A 21,004-nucleotide genomic window follows, 5' to 3' on the forward strand; every position below is an offset into this window, starting at 1 on the left:
TGCCCAAGAATATTTACAGAACTAATTGCTAAAGTCAGAATCCTCTTAAAAGCTGGTGAGCAGGACGTTCAAGGTGAGAGCTTATTGTGGCAGGAGCAGGGTGTCAGATCAGCAGCCATGGGGAAGAAGCTCCACTCATGGATCCTGCTTTCTTGGAAAAGCACAAGGCATCCAAGACCACGGTGTGTGCAGTGAGAAAGGACAGGAGTTGTTGGGAAGGATGATGGGGAGCAAAACCCCCGTGAATCCTGGAAACAAGGTGCCAGTTGAGGCTGGAGGATCAGTAGGAATGGGAGCAGTGAATTCAGCTTCCAGGGCTTTTTTGTGCTCAGCAAACCTTTCTCTGGGCTGGAGCAGGCCAGGGCTCGGCAGAGCCTGTGTAAGCATTTTGGGATAGGGAAATGATGAGGCAGCCTGGCAATGCCCAGGTGTAGGTGGGGCAGCAAGGGGAAAGGAGCTGCGGGGCAAAGCTGGGCCTTTCAGATGCTTGGGCCTTTAGTCACTGCCCTCACAACATCATCAAGGCTCCTGGAGCCCTCTGTGATTCAAGTCATGACTTGGAGGCTTCAGAGGAAGTGTTTGGGAGCAGGTAGGAAGGCTCTGGTTCTAGTGGGAGAGGAAAATCATTTGTTTCCTTGTTTTTAAGAAGGTGTGAAGCACAGTGGTTGGGAGGATGAGTCCTCTGAACGTGGATTGATGCAGCAGGGTTTGTGGATTTTCCTTAGGGCTCTTCCAGCCAGCAGAGATCACTGAACTTCTTTTCCTCTCGCTGTGTTTCAATTTGATGCCTTTCTTTGTTTTCCATATTCATTAGAAATCTGTTGCGGAGTTTTTTGTTTCTAGAGGCAGTTTCCTTTTACTTCTAACGTACTTGATCTCCTCTCCTGTTACACTGGGATCAGGGCAGCTCCCCTGTGCCCATGTCATTCTTGCAGCTTCTTTAAAAACAGTGTCTGCACCCCAAAACTCTACACTCCCAAAAGAAATCTAATCTCCAGCATTCATAAGCAAATAGAAACACTTATCTTTGCCCCAAAGATAAGGATTTTCGGCCTTGCAATTCATTTAAGTTGCATCTGAATGGTAGGATTTAGTTATAATATATGGTCTGTGGTCATTGTGTGACAGTGACTAATGCTTGATGACCAGGCTGGCCAGCCGGGGTGGAATTGTGCTGTGCTGTCATGGCCTGAGCACGGAAAGTGAAGTGGTTCTGGATGGCCCGTGCTTGGCACTGCGCTGTCAGTCACCTCCTTAATGACTCTCTTAAAGAGTAACAGCATGAGCCTTCCAGAAAGCTTTTCTAGCTCTGTCCCTCTTTTATTTGTTGTGTCTCCTCCCTGCCCCCAGCTCATGCCTTGTGCTGCCTCCAGTGTTTGCTTCCTCTTCCCCATTCCCCCTTTGCTCTCACGCCTTGCCCCTTCTGCACACCTGGTTTTCTGCCCCACCTGACTCCTGCTTTTTGAAATACACCACTTATTTTCAAATCCACACTATTAATCTTTGTCCCACCTACTCACCAGGCATGTAGGTTTTACAGGAGCCCATTAGCTGTTATCTCTATCCTACCCTCCAAACACTCCAGGAAAAAGCAAGGTCTTACAGTCTTCTTGCAGGGACATCACTCGCTCCTTTTGCAGGTCCCAGATTTCCTTCCTAAAATCTTGAAGCTCCTCGTCCTTCTGCTCGGAAGAGAGGAATTTTTGCTTTAAAATGCCTCATATCCAAAAGCTGCTGGGAGAGCAGGGTGGTTGTCCACAGCCCGTCCTGCCCTTCCTGTCTTGATCGTCCCCAGTGCTCCCCAGGGTTAATTTAATCCCTGAGTTTGCTGGATCCTGGCTGGGCTTAGGGGCACCAGAGCTGTCCCCATGGCCTTAGGAAGCACTGCTGTGATCATGAAGGCAAACCCAGAAAAAAGCCAGAACAATCCCCAGAAAAAAACCTCAAGATGGGCAAGAGCAAACCTAGAAATAAAACTTAAAACCCCCCAAGATGGGCAAGAAAAAAACCCAGAAAAAAAATCCCAGAAAAAACGCCAGAGACGGGCAAGAAAAAACCCCCAAGATGTGCAAGAATAAACCAAGAAAAAACCCCCCAAGACTGGCCAGAAAAAACCAGGAAAAACCCCAAGATGGGCAAGAAAAACCTGCGCAACTGTCTCAAAAGGTGCCGGAAAGCGCGACTGTCGTAAATAGTGCCGTAAAGCACGACTGTCGTAAATACTGCCGTAAAGCACGACTGTCGCAAAAGGTGCCGTAAATGCTGCCGTAAAGCGCGGCTGTCGCAAAAGGTCCCGTAAAGCGCGACTGTCGTAAATACTGCCGTAAAGCACGACTGTCGCAAATGGTGCCGTAAAGCGCGACTGTCGCAAAAGGCGCCGTAAAGCGAGACTGTCGTAAATAGTGCCGTAAATCACGACTGTCGCAAAAGGTGTCGTAAAGTGCGACTGTCGTAAACATTGCCGTAAAGCACGACTGTCGTAAATATTGCCGCAAAGCGTGACTGTCGTAAATACTGCCGTAAATCACGACTGTCGCAAAAAGCTGCCGTAAAGCGCGACTGTCGCAAAAGGTGCCGTAAAGCGCGACTGTCGCGAAAGGTGCCGTAAAGCGCGGCTGTCGTAAATGCTGCCGTAAAGCGCGACTGTCGTAAATATTGCCGTAAATCGCGGCTGTCGCAAAAGCTGCCGTAAAGCGCGACTGTCGTAAATGCTGCCGTAAAGCGCGACTGTCGCAAAAGGTGCCGTAAAGCGCGGCTGTCGCGAAAGGTGCCGTAAAGCGCGACTGTCGTAAATGCTGCCGTAAAGCGCGACTGTCGCAAAAGGTGCCGTAAAGTGCAACTGTCGTAAATATTGCCGTAAAGCGCGACTGTCGTGAATACTGCCGTAAAGCGCGACTGTCGCAAAAGGTGCCGTAAAGCGCGACTGTCGTAAATGCTGCCGTAAAGCGCGACTGTCGCAAAAGGTGCCGTAAAGCGCGACTGTCGTAAATATTGCCGTAAAGCGTGACTGTCGCAAAAGCTGCCGTAAAGCGCGACTGTCGTAAATGTTGTCGTAAATCCCGACTGTCGCAAAAGCTGCCGTAAATCACGACTGTCGCAAAAGGTGCCGTAAAGCGCGACTGTCGTGAATGCTGCCGTAAAGCGCGACTGTCGCAAAAGGTGTCGTAAAGCGCGACTGTCGTGGATGCTGCCGTAAAGCGCGACTGTCGCAAAAGGTGTCGTAAAGTGCAACTGTCGCAAAAGGTGCCGTAAAGCGCAACTGTCGTAAATATTGCCGTAAAGCGCGACTGTCGTGAATACTGCCGTAAAGCGCGACTGTCGCAAAAGGTGCCGTAAAGCGCGACTGTCGCAAAAGGTGCCGTAAAGCGCGACTGTCGTAAATATTGCCGTAAAGCGCGACTGTCGTGAATACTGCCGTAAAGCGCGACTGTCGCAAAAGGCGCCGTAAAGCGCGACTGTCGTAAATACTGCCTTAAAGCGCCCCTGTTGTAAAACTGGCCGTAAAGCGTGACTGTCGTAAAAGGGGCTGTACAGCGCAACTGTCGTGAATAGTGCCATAAAGCGCAACTGTTGTAAAAGGCGCCTTAAAGCGCGACTGTCGTAAAACCGGCCGTAAAGCGCGACTGTCATGAATACTGCCGTAAAGCGCGACTGTAATGAATACTGCAAATCTGTGCTGTTCGTGCTCTCTACGTTAGTTTTTCTTTTAAGAAAAGCAGTTCTCACCACTACTCCTTGCTTTTACTTCCAAAACATGCTTTGAAGCCAAGCACTTTTGGGGTGTCTGTATACAGGCAGCATATTTAGAGCCCTTTTTTTGTTGTTATTTGAAGCACTGCTCCCATTTTCTGCCTTGTCTTCCCCATCTTTGCCGAGATCAGTGTTACCTGCATTTATCCAACCATGCTGCCCATCATCTTGGGGGCTTTTTTTTGTCTCCTTTTGTACAGAATGCTCACATCTCATCCCCCACTTGCAGGCTTATTTTTCCTGTTGCTGTTTTCCTTCTGTCTGTCCTCCACCTTGGAAGGTTTCCAGGCAGGCTGTCCAGCCCAGCTCTGCAGATCCCACTGTGTGTGCTCCCTGGCCAAGCCCTGGGGAAGCATAGGGGAGAAGCTGGATGCAGGCAGCCTGCAAATGCTGCCTTGTTTATGAGAGCTGCTTGTTGGTGCAGACTGCAGTCTGGGGGGAGCTGGGAAAGTTTGTCTGGCATGAAGCACTAAAGCTGACAAAAGATTGTAGGGCTTGGGCTGGAATCGATAAAATACGCGGTGTTGGGAAGGGAAGGTCAGAGCCCTTCCTTAGTTCACCCTGTTCTTTAAATATCCCAGCAGTTACTGATGGCTGCAGTGGACACGAGGAAAAGCAGCACAGGCTCGATCCTCAGAGGGTCTTGCTTTTGTTTATTTGGATGCATATGTGGCTCCCCTGTTCCGTAAGGCGTTCGGTTTTGGGGGCCCTTTCTCTGCAGCCTGGTCTCATGGCAGGAGGTTGGAACAGGATGAGCTTTAGGGTTCCTTCCAACCCAAACCATCCTGGCGTTCTGAGATGCTGTGAAATCCCTCGTGTAGAGGCGTTGCAAAATGGTAGCAGCCTACATCTGCTTGTCTGGGAGATATCCCAGCGCCCGGTGCTGCGGCTCTTGAACTCCTCTGCCTTAATGGGTCAAATTTAGCAATTCAAAATCTGGCTTCTGAGGTAATTAGGAGGGATAATGCCCACTTCTTCCTCTTAACACCCTGATAGAAAAGCATCCAGGAAGGACTCCTGGACCTCAAAGATAAGCTGCCAGCTGCCACAGAGACTATCAAAGGGTGGCTCAAAGTCAAGAGCAAACAGCTGATTTTTTATGGTTCTTGGGTTTTTGCTGGTGGTGACAGGAAGCCATGTTCCCCAAGCTGTTAGCTTCCTGTTTTATTTTTACACCCAGCCCGAGCAGATCCGCATGCCTATCACATGGGAGCTGCCTGCTTCTCTTGGGTTGTTCCTCAGCTGACCTAGAAAAGTGATTCTTTCCCCTTCTAAATTAATCACGAACTTGGGATGTATTTGCTTTCACTTAGTCCTAAAGATTTCAGGCGTGTATGATGCTCCTTCTAGTGAGCTGGTCACACAGGTTTCCTTCTCCCTCCTGGAGCTGGATGATCTGGGAGGGAGCTGTTTGAGGCTTAAATGTTTGGGCCTCTTAGCAAAGGAGATTTTTGTTAGTTCAAGACACTGACCTGCGCATGAAAGCGTCCAAAACATAACTTCCAGACACTTAATTTTTCTCCAGGTTTTTTATTTTATTAGTTTTTTAAAGAACTGGAAGTTTGTCCTGCCTGTTGTACAATCAATCCTGACTTGCCTCTGAGCACACTCCAGTCCTGCATCCTGATTAGAGCTGCCTCAGCCTTAAACTGCTCTAGCAGGAAAACAATGGTCCAGTGTAAACCTCATCCCCGGGGGATTTCCCAAGGGAAGAGGGGTGCAGCCTGCAGGATAAGGAACAGTCACCAGAAAGTTTCCTGGTCAGCTGCAAGCGCTTCCTGTTGTTCCAGGAGAGAGCCCCGTGTGCTGCTCCAGGAGGGAGGCACCACGTGTGCTTTGGCGTGCTGGGAGAAGCCTGTTTTGTTCTTCCTTTTTTTGTGTAATAACATCTCCCGTCTCCATCTCCACGGTTTAAGCCAGTATTGATTGCAGGTGGGGAATGTTTCTGCAGAGGAGCTCGGAGGAGGCGTGCCGGTGCTGTGGGCGGCCGGAGCCCTGGCCGGCTGCGAAGGGAGCAGCCCTGGAGCGTGGGCCAAGGTGTGCAGGGCTCCCTCTCTGCCTCTGTACCTGGGCTGCTGGGGCTCTGCTGCCGCTGCGAGCCAGGGAACAGGAGGATCTTTATGTCTGATGAGCCAGTTTTCTCAGGGTGGGGAGCTGGGGGAAGAAGGCTTATAAGTAAAGCCGTTTGAGAGCAGGAAAAACGAACACCATGGCTCTGGTGTGCCTGGAATTTGCGGTTGAGTAATCCTTTCCTGTTTCTTTTTTGGGTTGTTTTTCATCTTTCAGAACAGTGCCTGAAGCAGGTCCACCATGCCGTTAGTAACGAGGAACATTGAGCCAAGGCACCTGTGCCGTCAGACGTTGCCTAGCGTTCCGAGCGAGCTGGAATGCGTGACCAACATCACCCTGGCAAATGTCATTCGACAGCTGGGCAGCCTGAGTGAGTACCATGGCGAGCCTGCGCGTTGCCCTCAGGAGTCGCTACTGCTCTTTATTTAGCTCCCTTTCTACTCTCGTGTTCCTATTTCTCCCCCATCTGCCTTCCCTGGGTAATGCTAAAATGTTTTCCTAAAGAAATCTGATGCTAATTTCATATCCCTGGTCCCACTGCCTTCCTATCTAAGAGAAAATGGGGAGGGGGGTGTGTGTATGTGTGTGTGCATGTGAGAGGCTGCAGTGAAACTGCAGATGGAAGGATGGAGCACAACTCAGGCTTGTAAAATGGGAGGCTCTCGGAGCAGGCAGGATCTTGTGTCAGAGAACGTGCCTGTAATTGCATGCGCTACTAAATGGAGCTTGACTCTGTTGAATCTACACCATGTCAGTAGTCTTATTTTTAATGAAAGATAATTAAAGCCCCCACGCAGAAGCTCCGGTTTGCCCCTGCTGCTGTTTGTTGCGTTGTGAGACCCAAAGACCTGTGTGAGCCAAGCGGTGCCTCCAGAGCGTCGGTGGTTTGGGGCTGCTCGCTCAAATGGCAGCGTGAGCTGGAGCAGTGCCTGGCTCAGCTCTCCAGTGGGCTGACCATAGCCTTGGAAAGGCTGGAGGGAAAGCACAGGCCTACATGCCGTAGGAGAAACCAAGAGTTAATTGTGGTCTCTCCGGGATGACTCCATTCTCTGTTGAAATGCTCTGGGTTCTGATTAACCACCTTTGTCCTTGAAGCGAGACTTTGATAATCAAATTAATCTATTGTTTAGCTTCTCTGGGGTGTTAGCAAGCCCTTCTGCTTGCTCTGCAAAGAAAGCCCTTGTCTTCCGCCATGTGGCAGGCAAAGTTTGGGTGCAGCGTCTTTCCAGCAGTGCAAACCATGGCTGTCACTGAAATCTGGGCCCGTGTTTGCTGCCAGTCGGTGTCACATTCTGTTGGGTTGGAGAAATGTCACTGCACAGGCGAGACCAGGCTCTCTGCTCGCGTTCAACTGGCCCCGGTTGCTCATTTGTTAGGTCTGGTAGCCAAGATGGCTGTGGAGTGTGAGTGAAATCCATCTCGTGCATGTGAAATGGTGAGGAAGGAGGCAGTAAAGCTGTGCAAAGCCCAGCTGCAGGGAAGGCTCATCCCTGTTCAGAGACACTGTGGGCTAGTGTGACAGCCCTGGCCAGATCCCACAGGTTTAGACCTTCTTTGCACAGGTATTCAAAGCTGCTCTGCTTCTGAGGCGCTGGGAGCCAAATCACAGCCTGGTTGGTTTCTTCTTTGGGAGGGTACCCTGGGAGCTGGGAAGGGGGCATGTGGGGAGAAGGTGTGAGCTGCTGGACCAGTCACCGGTACCTGGGGGGAAACTGAGGAGAGGAGAGGAGAGGAGAGGAGAGGAGAGGCGAGGCGAGGCGAGGCGAGGCGAGGAGAGGAGAGGAGAGGAGAGGAGAGGAGAGGAGAGGAGAGGAGAGGAGAGGTGAGGAGAGGTGAGGAGAGGTGAGGAGAGGAGAGGAGAGGAGAGGAGAGGAGAGGAGAGGAGAGGAGAGGAGAGGAGAGGAGAGGAGAGGTGCCTCCTGCTGACACTTGGTGTGAGAGGAGAGCAGGGCCGGCGGGAGGGAAATGCTGAGCACCATCCACTGCCCCAGGGTCAGCAGTGTTTTAAATAAAACGATGTTTAGACTACGCTTGCACCCAAATGACCAAACTCCTGCCCCCTACCCTTTCCTCTCTCCAAAAAACAAATTCTCTCTCTCCTTGTACCTTGACTATTACAGGAGCATAGAGCAGGTTCAGTAGGCTGTGACAGCCCTGTCAAGTGAATAATCAGCCATGCCTGGTGCACCACAGTCTCTTTGCGAAGATGCAAACATAAATCTTGTCAAACTTTCATATTCCAGTGAGTTTACCCTTCGTTACTATCGCAGCTGGGAGCACTTTGTATAAGTCGACTGCGCGGTTTTGTGTGATTTTACAGAATCCACAAGCTAAAGATGGAAGGACCTATTAAATCATGCCGTCTGTCTTCCTGCCAGTGCATGACAAAGATAATTCTGATTGTAAGCTGCACTTTTGCAGTCAAAGTAACTAAACTAAAAAATTAATCTCTGTCTCACCCCATCTAAAAGTGTTTGTGAAGCTCAGGCGATGTGTGAGATGGTGGGTGATAACTCCAGGTGCGCTTACACAGGCAAGTGAACACAGACCATCTCTTCTCTCTTCAGGGTCAAAACCAGTATATATATTATTTTATACTTGAAATATACTTTGCAAGCCAAAGACTTAATTTTCCCCTAGTGCTTGTTGCAGTTCCTTGTGAAATTCAGAAATGTTTTTCACTTCTTGTGAAAACAAAAACAAAATTGCAACTTTTCTTTTTTGAGCTGTTGCTGGAAGGTTTCACATTTTCCCCACAGATAAATTTTCGCTCTCTTTGGGTCAAATAGGAGAGTTGGTCTGTGCTGATATTGAAAATGGAGATTGCTTCATGAAACATGGCTGCAGCGAGAGCTACCTTGCCCTTAGATCTCCAAACATAAAATCCTTCTCATGAGTTTGGGTTTGTTAATTGAGCATATGTGGAGCCTGCATTGTCTAGGAGGGTGGAAGGAAGAGGTCAGTGGAAGTTAACCTTCAGCATTTGCTTTCTACAAACACTTGGACCTGGCACTGCCACCAAAAGGGGTGGAGAAGGTTGAATTTTAACCTGGCTTGTTCCCCGTGCTTGGCAGTGTAAGGAGATCTCCTGGGAGCAGGAACAAGGAGTTGATATGTCAGCTTAGATAGCTGGGAGTGTTTGTGCAGCTGGGCTTTGGGGGATGCCCTCGCCTTGCCTTGTGCAAGGGTGCTTTGTCTCTCTGACTCTGCAGACAACCGTGTTTTCCAAAATTGCTGTTGAAATTAGACTTCCAACTGTTTTTTCTTTCCTGAATGTCGGAGAGGATCTTTAGGAGTAACAGATTCCAGAGCAAACTGTTGACCATATGATGATGCACTTCAAAACCAGACTGCTTATTGGGAGCAGCCCTGTACTCAGCAGCCGTGGCTGGAAATGTTTCCCATCAGTGGAACACCACGGGCCCGTGTCGGCGCTCGGTGCCAAGTCTGCTCTGCTCTCCTGTCCTCCTGCTGGGGGCTGCCCTCCTGGGCTGCGCCTGGGAGCAGAACAAAGAGCAGGACTCCGCGCAAGTTCTTGGGTTTCCTCCAGGGCTGCCGCTCTGTCTACCTGTGGCCATCTCTCGTTGCACTGTAGGTTTTAAACTCCTGAGGACGGGGCCATGTTCCTGTTACTCCTGTAAGTGGAGCAGCTCCTGATCTGCGCCCCGGGCTCAGCTCTCCTGGCCCAAACCATGGATGGTGCTTGTCACAGCAGCCCACTGGGCAGTCCAGGCTGTTCCAGAGAGAATGTCCCTGACTGGGAAGTTCCCCTTTGGTTTTGATTTGGAATCAATGTGAATGCATCAATTTTTCAGACACTGCCACCTGAAGGAACAGCAGGGTCAGTGCTGTCAGCTGCGGTTTCAGCTCCAGCTTCAGGATCCAGGACTGGGTCTGCTCTCTACTTCCAGAGTACTTTGAGCTTGTAAATGTGTGCCAGCTCCCCTGGAGGCAGGCCTGCTGGAGACTGGGAGCCTTTGAGATTCTCCAGAGCAATAAAGATCTAACTGTATTTCCTTGTCTAATAAGCAGAACAGCAGAGAATCTTAAAGGACCTTCAGATGCATCCACATTCAGACCAGTGTAGTGTTGTCAGCCCTCTTTAGTTTGTTACTCTAATAGACTTTAAAGTGTGTCTCAATTGTTTCCTTATTGCTTGAAGATCCCTTGGAAATGTCAGGTTTTGGTGGAACAAAGCACTTTCTTTCTGGATGTTAAACTCAGCCCTGACAAACTTGAAAAGAAGAGTGGCTCTTTCTTTCTTTCTTTTTTTCCTTCTTTCTTTTTTTCCTTCTTTCTTTTTTTCTTTTTCTTTCTTTCTTTCTTTCTTTCTTTCTTTCTTTCTTTCTTTCTTTCTTTCTTTCTTTCTTCATGAAAGCAAGCTGGGAGACTGAGTGTGGTCTGATGTGGTTCATAAGGGTAATGTGGACACTTTAATATTGCAGGTAAATCTGCAGAAGACATATTTGGAGAGTTGTTTACTCAAGCCAACACCTTTGCCTCTCGGGTGAGCATTCTGGTCGAGAGAGTTGACCGCTTGCAAGTCAAAGTCACTCAGCTGGATCCCAAAGAGGAGGAAGGTAATGGAGTGGAGCACAGGCTGAGCGTGGTGAAGGTTCTCGTTGAGTCAGCACGGTTGGTTCAGCACCATAAGCCCAGCATGGCGCTGCCGTGGGTGCTGGGATGTGTTCTCTGGGGCTCAGAGGGGCTGTTTCCCTGCCTCCCAGCAGAGCACTGGGACAGCTGGTTGGGCTTTGCTCTTCAGTGACTCTCCACGTGGGAACTCTCCAGCAGTTGGGTGGCAGGGGATGAGCTGCTTGAGCTTGGTCACAGGGGTTCCAAAGCCCGTGGGCCACTCGAGGGAGAGCTGTGTTGATGGAGCAGCAGGTCTTGGCAGCACGCTGGAGATGTGATGGGTTTCCCAGGGGATCTGTGGGAAAAGGAACCTGACCTTAAGAACTGCAAAGCATGCCAAGAACTCCAACTGAAATCAGATGTTTACTGCTTGGGCTTCAGGGTCGTTGGCCTGGGTCAAGCTGTTCCTCACTTGTTCTCTCCTCTTCCTTACAGTCTCCTTGCAAGGCATTAACAGCAGGAAGGCCTTCAAAAGCTCCACCACTCAGGACCAGAAGCTCTTTGACCGAGATTCTCTCCCTGTGCCTGTCCTCGAAACCTACAGGACCTGCAACACCCCTCCACCTCTCAACATCCTCTCACCTTACAGGTAGGGCTGCAATACCTCCTTGTTCCCTTGCAGAGAAGAAACTCTTCCTCCCAGCCTGCCAGGGAGGTCCTTCCCCATGCTGTGCTGGGCTGAAGTAGCTGTTTCCACTGGGCAATTGAGTTGCTAAACAAATCCACCAGGAGATCTCTGTCCTTTGGATTATGTGAAACTTTGCTTCTGAGGTCATACAAATGAACGTAGCTAGAAAATGGTCTCTTTGGTTTTCTGCTGTCACTTCTGTGAGTGCCGTGGGGCCAGGCGTGGCTGGCTCTGCAGAACCATGCTGGGTGTGCTGCAGATGAGGCATTCTCCTTGTGCTCCTCCATAGCCCAATGGCTCCTTTCCAGAGAGCTGCAGTGAGGGATGCAGAGCACTCACCTGGAGGTGGCTCTCCCCCAGGTGGCTGCAGCAGGCGTGGTGATGCTTCCCGTGGCCTCCAGTGCCTGCTCTGAGACATCTGGAGGGACCAACCCTGGCTGTGTAACCGGTTCGCAGCAGTCCCACTCTGATTCCATCTTGTAGGTAGAAGTAAAGGGGGTCAGAATGCAGAGACTTATCCCACATCCATAAATATCTTCTGAGCAGGTAAAAAGTAATTACAGATAGCTGGAGGCAGCTGTCTCCTGCCAGACGCGGCTGCACTGCAAAGTGGGAGGAGAGGGAGTCTGTGTGCGCTCACTCAGGAGCTTCAAGGACGCTGCTGCTCTGATTTAGGGTTCCTGAGCTGCAGGAGGAGGTTTTTTCACACCAAAATACAGCACAGACAAAAGGGAGCTGAAGCCAGAGACCTGCTGCTCTCCTGGTGATTGCTCAGAGCAGCTGAGCTCGTGAGGTGCTGAGTAATGGAGGGTTTGTGTGAGGGCAGGAGGAGTGGGACGTGGGAGAGCTGGGGTGACTGACATGGGGGGCTCTTCCTGTTGTGAAATGGGGGCAGAGGCAAGAACAGCACCTGTGACCATCTCACTGCGCATCTGAATTGTTGTCTGAGATAGTGCCTTGTGTTTCCTTCCGAGAAATGTGTGACCTGATCCTTGTCTGTGTGGTTTTCTCCTCCCCCCGTTCCAGGGATGATGGCAAAGAGGCACTTAAATTCTACACAGATCCTTCGTATTTCTTCGACCTTTGGAAGGAGAAAATGCTTCAGGACACCAAGGATATCATGAAGGAAAAGCGGAAACATAGGGTGAGGAAGGGAGGAGGAGGAAGTGGGAAGTGTTAATAAATTTTGGACTCCAAATTTACTATCCAAAACTCAGGTTTGCACTTTTGGACTCCTGTGGGATCAATTCAGTCAAGTTTTATCTGGTTTACCCACATCCTTGTTAATTAAAAAAAGAGAACAAAGATACCTCTAATTGGTTTTTCCAAATGCCACTGTCTTTGAGCCTTAATGTTAAATTATATTATAGCATAAAAGAAGTATTCTTAACATACTTTATTTAGCTTTTGAGCAACTAGAGTATTAAGCATGAAAACAGATTGGGATTCTTCAATGAGAAATAACAAAGGAGAGATGTGGGGTGTGTTAGAATTCTGAGTGAGCCCATCTACAGCCCAGTTCTCTGTGGGCAAGTGTCCATATTGCACCCCAGAACACTGAACACCATGAGGGTGAAGGTGAAATTTGGGCATCTCGACACAGAGGCCAAAACCTAAATCGATTTGGGAAACTGAGCTTTTACTCTGCCCTCGAGCTGCTTATGCCAGGGGGTGATGAGGGCATCGTGTCTGGGCTGCCCTGGGCAACCTGATGTTGTCTGGAATTTTTTATGTTGTCTGTGCTCCAGCTTTTTTATATGGAAGATCTTTGGAGAGTGCAGCAATCAGGAAAGTAAACTAAAAATCCTCTTTGAGAATGCGTCTTGTTGTAACTGCTCCAGGTCTGTCCTGTTCCTCTCTATTCCCAGTGAATTTAAAGCAAAATAAAGCTTGTGTTTGATCCCTCCCTCTTAGAAAGAGAAAAAGGAGAATCCGAACCGAGGAAACGTGAATCCACGGAAAATCAAAACCCGGAAAGAGGAGTGGGAGAAGCTGAAAATGGGACAGGAATTTGTGGAGTCAAAGGACAAGCACGGTCCTGCTGGGTAAGCAGCTCTGGGGCTGGGTGATTGGGATGCAGTTCACCCTGCGCTGCAGCTGCCCGGATCCAGATCGATACTGCCACTAATCACATTCTCCCAAGTAAATCCGCCTGCTGATCTGAAATTTGCCAGATAAATCAGGGAGCTGGAACACGGCGGTAGGAGTGGCTCTGGCTGCTCTCGCTGCCCGTGGGCACAGAGGTGTTGGGAGCTTTGGCTGTGCCCCACGGCGATGCCCTTCCCTCACACCAGCCGAGGGTGGCATCTCGGTGCCATTGTGTGATGGCTTTGTTGCATCTCACAAATGGCTCTTCACACCCTAAAGTTGAAGTGGGGGCTGTCCCCATCCAAGTATTTCAGGCTACAGATCTCTCTTTAGCACTTCTGGCTTGGGAATTCATTTAACTTTTGACACCAGCAAGGCTGGAAGCAGACCGAATTCCCCACAATGCTCTTCTTCCTTGCAGCTTCCTTTCATATAAGAAAAAAATCTCTCTTTAAATCACACTCTCCAGCTAAAAATAAAACTTGCTTTTAGTTTAATAAGAGAACAGGTTTGGTTTCTAGCAGGGGAATCGAGCAGCACAACAGCACCATTTTCTTGCTCCTTTTTTCTCATGTGTGTGTGTTCTTGCATTTGGATTCACTTGGGGTCCAGAGCCCCCAAAAATAGGGTGGTTCCCCCTCCCCACAGTGAAATGAGTCCACTGAAAGCATGAGAGTCTCTTTTCACTACTATTCCATCTTTGAATACTTGTTTTAACAGCGTTGTGGTTTCCATTTTGATATTCTATTCTCGAGCTTATTTTTTGGCATCTTTGAGTATCTAATGTTTTTCCCACTGTTGATACTCAGTGTAACTGCAAGTTCTTTAAGTCCAAGTTGGTCAAAACACTCTTAAGTGCTTTTACAAAATCAAGTGTTAAGAAAAATGCACGTATTCAGGTGTTTGCTTGTTTATTATACATATAATATAAAATATATACTCCTGCCGTTCTGGTGTGCAGAATAAACAGCCTTAAACAGGGCAGCACCTGAGCAAATTTTAGCCAAAGAATTGCGTAGAGTAAACACATACAGGTGTATGTAGTTCTCCATATAGGAGTCTTTGAGAAGCAAAGGGGTTTTTAATGATGTAAAATCATGGATTGATTTGGGTTGGAAAGGGCCTTAAAGTCCATCCAGTTCCATGGGGAGGGATGCCTTCTGCTAGACCAGGTAGCTCCAAGCCCCGTCCAGCCTGGCCTTGGACACTGCCAGGGATCCAGGAGCAGCCAGCCTCTCTGGGTTAAAAATGAGCTGCAGACATTGCCTTGAGCTCTTGAAGCAAACAGTTAGCGTTGCTTTTGGCAGGTACCCCTCCAACATGGTGTACCAGAACGGCAGCATCGGCTCCAGCGAGAGCATGGATGGGAGCTGCTACCCGCCACCGCCGCAGACCGACTCCATTGTGCCACCACCTCCCTCGTTCCCAGATGACAGCCTGCCTCCGCCCCCGCTGGAATTTAGGTAAGCCTACGGGATCCCTTCTGTCACCAGGGAGTAGTAGGTGGTGTAAAAGGATGACATGAGACAGGCTGAGATAGTTCAGCGCCACTTCCTCATGGGTGGTGCATGGGAACCAGAATGCTCCTGCCTGGAAGGGAGGTGCCACTGCAGGCACAGGCAGCGCAGCTCTCCGTGAGTCCCAGCCGCCACCACCATGCCAGGCAGAAGGGGAGAACTGGAGCAGATTTACTCCACGGCAGTGTCCCCGTGAATGGCTTGGCCCCATTGCTGTGGTTTTCCAGTGCAGGTGTTCCATAGCATGGACTGATGTTCCTTATGTTCCATTTGCACAACGCTCTCAGGCACATTGTGGAATTCTTGGGGGTGTCCTGTGCAGGCCCAGGGATTGAACACAATGATCCTTGTGAGTCCCTTCCTACTCAGGGTATTCCATGACAGAGCTTTGCAAAGAACAGCTTCTTTAACCTCTTTTGCTCTGATCTGTGAGAAATGCACGACATGGGCACTGGAGGTGGAGATGTGTTTAAGTTTCAAGGACTCGAGCACAGCAGCTGCCTCCTTCCCAGAGACTTGGGTGCAAGTTCAGGTCATTTACTTGGGATTGAATGAAATGGTGACTCCCAGGCACCTCCAGAGATGACAGTTACAGTCCAGCAGTGGCTCAAGACGCAAAGGGTGAAACGAGAGTGGACTTTTTCTGTTTCTTAAAGGCATTAAAACAGAGTCAAGAGGAACAAGAGAAAGTCTGTCTGATAGACAGGGCTGCTTGGCTTCTGTCCATCTTATCCAAAGGCAGCAATGCTGCAGCAAAGGCTTTTCTGATGTGTCAGAGAGACCCAGCACTGCACTCTGCAGCCTGTGCCTCTCGGGCAGAGCAGACATGAGCTCTCAGATGAAGCTCTCACTGCCTCATGCAGTTGCTTAGATCTCTGCCCAACGCCACAGATCTCCCCTCTTCTGGTTTTGTTTTGATGGTTGTTTTTAAGGGACCCTGGGAGGTAGATTTGATCTTCAGGAGTCTGTTTTGGATCAGCGCTGTTAAAAATGGTGATGTTTTTGTGGCACATGTACCTTATTTTTCTGTCCTGCCATGGAAGCAGGTGTCCCTTGCACTGGATGTCACACTGTCACATGGGCAGTGGAGTGCTGTGGGATGAGCAGAGCCTCCACAATGGGAGATTCAGTCCCCCTTGCCTTGGTGTTTTCCATAAGAGCACGTTGGGTTCCCATGTCCTCCCCTTCACTCCCCACGGCGAGCTCTGAGGCGTGGCTGTGAATCCAGGGAGGGGATCCCTTCCAGCAGGTGTTCAGAGCATATGCTTTCCTGGCACCCCCGCCCTCCTCGTGCAGTTTATCCCAGCAGAGTTCCCTGATCCCTGCCTGACCTCGAGGAGGGTGATGGCAGGAGCTCTGGAGCCAGGGGCTGCTCCGAGCTCGGATGTGCCCACCTGGCGTCTGACAAAGGTGAGGTGGCTCGCGTTCTGGTCAGCCCGGGAGATGGGATGGAGGACAGCATTCCTGCCATCCCTAGAAGCTTTCCTTTTTCTGGAGGTGTAGGCCAAAAGAAACAGTGCAAGGGAACTAAAACCAAGGAGTGAGGTCTCATGGAAACATCAGTTAAAGCTGGAACTTGGATTTTTTTGTCCGGACTGCAGCAAACACACATGATTTGCGTTAACACAGAGACTGTACAGTCTGATCCGGCCTCAGGGCTGATTCCCCGTGTCTCTCGTTCTGTTGCCGCAGCTATCCTGCAGACAACCAAAGAGGTTCTGGTTCCGGAGGGCCCAAGCGCTCCAGCCTGGTCAGCCCGAGCCACCCGCCGCCGGCCCCTCCGATCGGCTCTCCCTCCGCGGCCCGGCCGGGCTTCGCGCCCCCTCCGGCGCCGCCCCCGCCGCCGCCGCTGCTGGAGAGCGCCCCCCCCCCCGCCGCCGCCCGTGGGCTTCCCGGCCCCGGGGGCCGCCCCCGCGCCGCCCTCGCCGCCCTCCTTCCCCCCGCACCCCGAGTTCGCAGCCCCGCCGCCCCCGCCCCCTCCGCCGGCAGCCGACTACGGCGGCGCTGTGCCCGCTCCGCCGGGGCCGCAGCCGGGCGCTGGGGCCGCGCCGCCCCCGCCGCCGCCGCCGCCGCCCCCGGGGCCGCCCCCGCTGGCTCCCGGCGGCCTGGACGGGCCCCCGCCGCCCCCTCCGCTCTCCGACGCCTCCGCCGCCAAGCCCAAGTCATCCCTGCCCGCGGTGAGCGATGCCAGGAGCGATCTGCTGTCGGCTATTCGGCAAGGTAAGGCTGCGTTTCCATGCCAGCGCCCTCCTCTGCCTCTGGAAAGCCCCTGGGAGCTGTCTCCTGGGAGCAGTGTGACTGTCTTGCTGCTCAAGGCTTGTCCCTTGTGGTCCCTCCTTGTCTGCCACCCTCAGGAGCACGTTGCTGGGTTTTATGCTTCCCCCGGCACTTGTGGAGATGGCAGTGCCGGATTTGGTGTGATCTAGGTTTGTTGGGGAAGGCACAGCCCTGGGGTTACCCTGTGGAAGGGATTTGCTTCTCATTCCACTTCCCCACCCAGCCCATCCTGGCTGTCACCATTACCCTAGCACACCCAGCTCAGAGCACTGTCACAAGGGACATTTCAGTGTGACCAGGAGCTTGGCGTGATCCCCCCCGTTCCCTTGTCCCACCAGGCTTCCAGCTGCGCAAGGTGGAGGAGCAGCGGGAGCAGGAGAAGCAGAATCCACTCAAGGGATTTGGTTCCCATTCCACCTCCCCACCCAGCCCATGTCCCCATTACCCCAGCACCCCCAGCCTGCCCCAGCTCAGAGCACTGTCACAAGGGACATTTGTGTGTGACCAGGAGCTTGGCGTGATCCCCCCCGTTCCCTTGTCCCACCAGGCTTCCAGCTGCGCAAGGTGGAGGAGCAGCGGGAGCAGGAGAAGCGGGACGTGGTGGGCAACGACGTGGCCACCATCCTGTCGCGCCGCATCGCGGTGGAGTACAGCGACTCCGAGGACGACTCCTCCGAGTTCGACGAGGACGAGTGGTCGGATTAGCCGCGCTCCCGCCCCTCCTTCCCTCCGCTCCTGGGCTCGCTTCTTCCCGGATCAGGTGGCCAAACCTCGCACCACAGCCTGCCCATCCCGTAACCAAAGATGCGCCAAGGGTTTTCAGACAACCAGCAGCATGTCTCCCCTGCCCCTCCCCTGCAGCCCTGGCAGGATCCGCGCTCTGCTTTCCAAAAGTCTCCTCACGGACACTGAGGATGCGGCGCTGGGATTTAGCTGGAGGGGGTGTAACGGTTGCTTGTTTAAAAGAGAGCTAAACCTCCAGATTTCTGATGCCACCAGGCAGAGCACATATAAACCCTCCATCCTGAGGGATTTTTAAAGTAAAGATGGATGATCCTGTTGTGGCCATGTGGCCTTTTGGATGAAGGACATTTTCAGCTGGTTTTCTCAGCGCAACAGCAGACAGTTGATCTGATGGCTCTTCCTTGCCAGTGAATACTGGTAGTGCTGCAAGAAAATGGGCTTTAAATGTCAGTTCTCTGCTGCATCCCACTGTCACATAATCAGGTTTTTGGCATTAGTGCACAATTCTTTCCCTCCTGACCCCTGAGTATTAATTCCAGATCACCCTGCGTGGGGTGCATTTCTCAGCTCCGAGGGTGCTGAGTGCCTTGGGTGCAGTGTAAGGAGAGACTTTTTTATTTTAGAAGCTGCCTTTACCTTCCTCAAAGCTCCTTGGCTCCTCCTGCCAAGAGGAGACTTGCACAGAGGGATGTAAAACCAGGGCAGGATGCTCGTTCGGCTTCCCACTCTTGGGAAAGCAGAGCCACTGCCCCACTGAGACACATCTGTGGTCAGCTCTGAGCGCGGGCCAGACCTCGCCGGGCTGATTTTCTCCAATTCGTGCTGAGATTGTGTTTTAAAATTCCAAATCCAGTGCCTAGGACGGGGAGCTGGGCTGGGGTTCTCTGAGCACCAGGCACTGTGGTGGTCCTTGGCCTGCCAGGGCAGTTTGAGAGGTGCTTTTTTAGCGGGGTGACCGTACTTTTAACACAGAGACTTCAATGCTGGTATTGCCTTTGCTTCTCCTCCCTTCCCCCCAGGGAGGGGAGTTTGTGTGCCTAAAAACATCATTGTGTGTGTGAACTGAGTTGCCCATCAGTTACATCAGACCTAACCTACCCTAATTTTGTTATTATAATTCATTAGTTAATTTTAAGGAACGTTTTTTCTCCTCACTAACCCTGTGAATTAATTCCCAGGCTGCTCACTATAGATCCAGTACTGGCAGGGGAAAATGGGGAATTTGAACTAGCTGACCTCGGTTTTATTGCTGTTTTATGTTACCTTACATAGAATATGAGCATATCTTGGAAATCTAACCCAGATACCCCTGATGTGTATTTTAATTTGGACATGACTCAGTAAGGGTCATGCAAAAAGCAATTCCAAAGCCTTTTTGAGGTTATGGGTCCAGCTGTTGTGGGATGCGTGTCCCACTAAGACCAACTCCCCCATCCTTTTGCCTTTCCTAAAGTATTTCACCAGCCTGTGCCTGTCTCTCTTCCCTGCCTCGCCTCCTTTAATGATGGTGCTGATACCTGGAACGCTGGGCCCTGCCCGAGGCTGGCTGGAAATCCTGCTTGGGAGGTGATCGATGGCTTCAGCTTGTGCCATGAGTTCTTACTGATTCCCTCTGTGTGTGTGTGAGTGTGTGTGTGAGTGAGTGTGTGTAGGGATGGCCGGAGGATGGGCTCAGGGGTGCAGCCCCAGCTGGGAGCCAGTGATGCCCCAGAGGTTCCTGGGTGGCAGCACCATCGGGTTTGTCTGCAGGCAGGATGCAGGGTCTGGGCAGCAGGGAACAGCTGAGCAGCTCTAGTGCCAGGTTCTGGAACAGGGAGCAAACCCCAGGAGTGCAGTGCAGAGACTTGGAAATGCAGAGGGATGGTTGCTGCAAGCTGGGTGAGGGGAGGAGAGGCACTGCCTCGTTCTGCTGCTCTTTCTGCGAGCATCCTCCTCTGGCTGCTCTGAGAGACAAGTTCCCGGCAAAAACAGCCCTGAGCTAAGCTGGGCTGACAGCAGGATCACACAGGGAGGCGAGGAGCCCGCAAATGCCAAACCTGGCTCAGTCTGAGATTGCATTAACTAGACTTAGCCTTGCTGGGAAAGGGAGCGAGTCTTTGTGTCGCCTGAAATAGCAGAAGTGCCATATTCCCTGAGCCCCATGGTGGTGTGTCGTGCCTGGGGCCCTGGGACACGTCCCTCTCTCTGCCTATTGCACAAGGCTGCTGCTGTGTGGGCACGGCTGGAGGTGGCTCCTCTGGCCTGCAGGCAGCGGGAGGGACACTGCCTTGTCCCTGCAAGCCTGCTGGAAACAGCCTCTGCTCCCAAACCCCATCCCAGGGCAGGCACCAAAACTGCAGGATCCTACACAGAACGGTTGTGGACAGGTAGGGGAGGTTGGTGTTGGAGTGTTTTTTAAATCTCCTTTGATTTCTGCCTTTTTTTTTTTTTCCCTAAATCTTTGATTGCCTTAGCCTATGCGGGTATCCCTGAGAAACAGCTGCTCCAGAGAGGGACCATCTCTGAGTATCCTTGCAAAATCGCAGAGCTCTGGGCCACCGAGTGAGCTCAGTGTTTGTGAAAGCAGCAGGGAGGAGGAGAGGTGCCAAAACCAACCTTTGCAAGGCAGAGCAGCTGTGCTGGAAGGGCAGGGCTGCCCTGCCACCTTTGCCCTCGCATGGGGGCTCCGGCTCCTTCCTCCCCCTTGGTGGGGCTGGGCTGTTTCCCCAAGCCCAGCTGAGCTGCCCCATTGCCCCGTGCTGCGCGTCCGGGCAGGCTCTGCCTCCCTTGCCTGCCTTCCCTGCCTGTTAACCATTCTGGCCGTGTCCTGCCCGCAGCGCTTGGCTGCTGCTCCCGGCAGCCTCTGGCTCTGCCCGGCTCAGCCCAGCTCAGTGACCTTCACTGCTTCTCCTCCCTCATCGCAGCCACAGCGCCGGCCCAGGGCTCCCAGGGCTCCGGGCTGAGGGATCCTGCCCAGTGCCATTGCAGGCAAAGGGGACAGTCGATTTTGTATTTTTTTTTTTTTTTCAGAACGTGAACTTATTTAACGTGTTTCTTTTGGAAGTCCCTGCCCTGGAGGGGCTCTGGGACGGAGCTGCCTGGCAGGGCAGATGCAGCTGCCCCGGGTCAGGTTTCACTGCTGTTGGATTTCGGGGGTGCTTTCTTCTCTTCCTTTTTAAACAAAGCCTTGAAGTGGAAGTGGATCCGATGTTTTTATTACTGTATTAACATTCATTTTAATTCACTTCAGAAACTAACCCATTTTTCTTCCTGATTAGAATGTCATAGAATTAGACAAGCTGTAACCCCTCCTGAA

General features: G+C 51.6%; 1 protein-coding gene across 1 annotated transcript in view; it reads left to right on the forward strand.

The window, feature by feature from the left end:
* Positions 1 to 20,424, forward strand: part of WASF2 (WASP family member 2) — a 32,555-nt gene extending 12,131 nt beyond the window's left edge. The window contains 9 exon segments of the mRNA XM_054292337.1: positions 6,037 to 6,190; positions 10,266 to 10,400; positions 10,891 to 11,044; positions 12,110 to 12,227; positions 12,998 to 13,128; positions 14,479 to 14,634; positions 16,381 to 16,552; positions 16,554 to 16,908; positions 17,513 to 20,424. Coding sequence (XP_054148312.1) covers positions 6,061 to 6,190; positions 10,266 to 10,400; positions 10,891 to 11,044; positions 12,110 to 12,227; positions 12,998 to 13,128; positions 14,479 to 14,634; positions 16,381 to 16,552; positions 16,554 to 16,908; positions 17,513 to 17,670 — 1,509 coding nt within the window. The 5' untranslated portion in view covers positions 6,037 to 6,060 and the 3' untranslated portion in view covers positions 17,671 to 20,424.
* Positions 20,425 to 21,004: the final 580 nt, after the last annotated feature.

Source organism: Melozone crissalis, unplaced genomic scaffold (assembly GCF_028551555.1).
Source record: "Melozone crissalis strain CALT ecotype California unplaced genomic scaffold, PUWL_Pcris_2 ptg000108l_1, whole genome shotgun sequence".
NCBI lineage: Eukaryota > Metazoa > Chordata > Aves > Passeriformes > Passerellidae > Melozone > Melozone crissalis.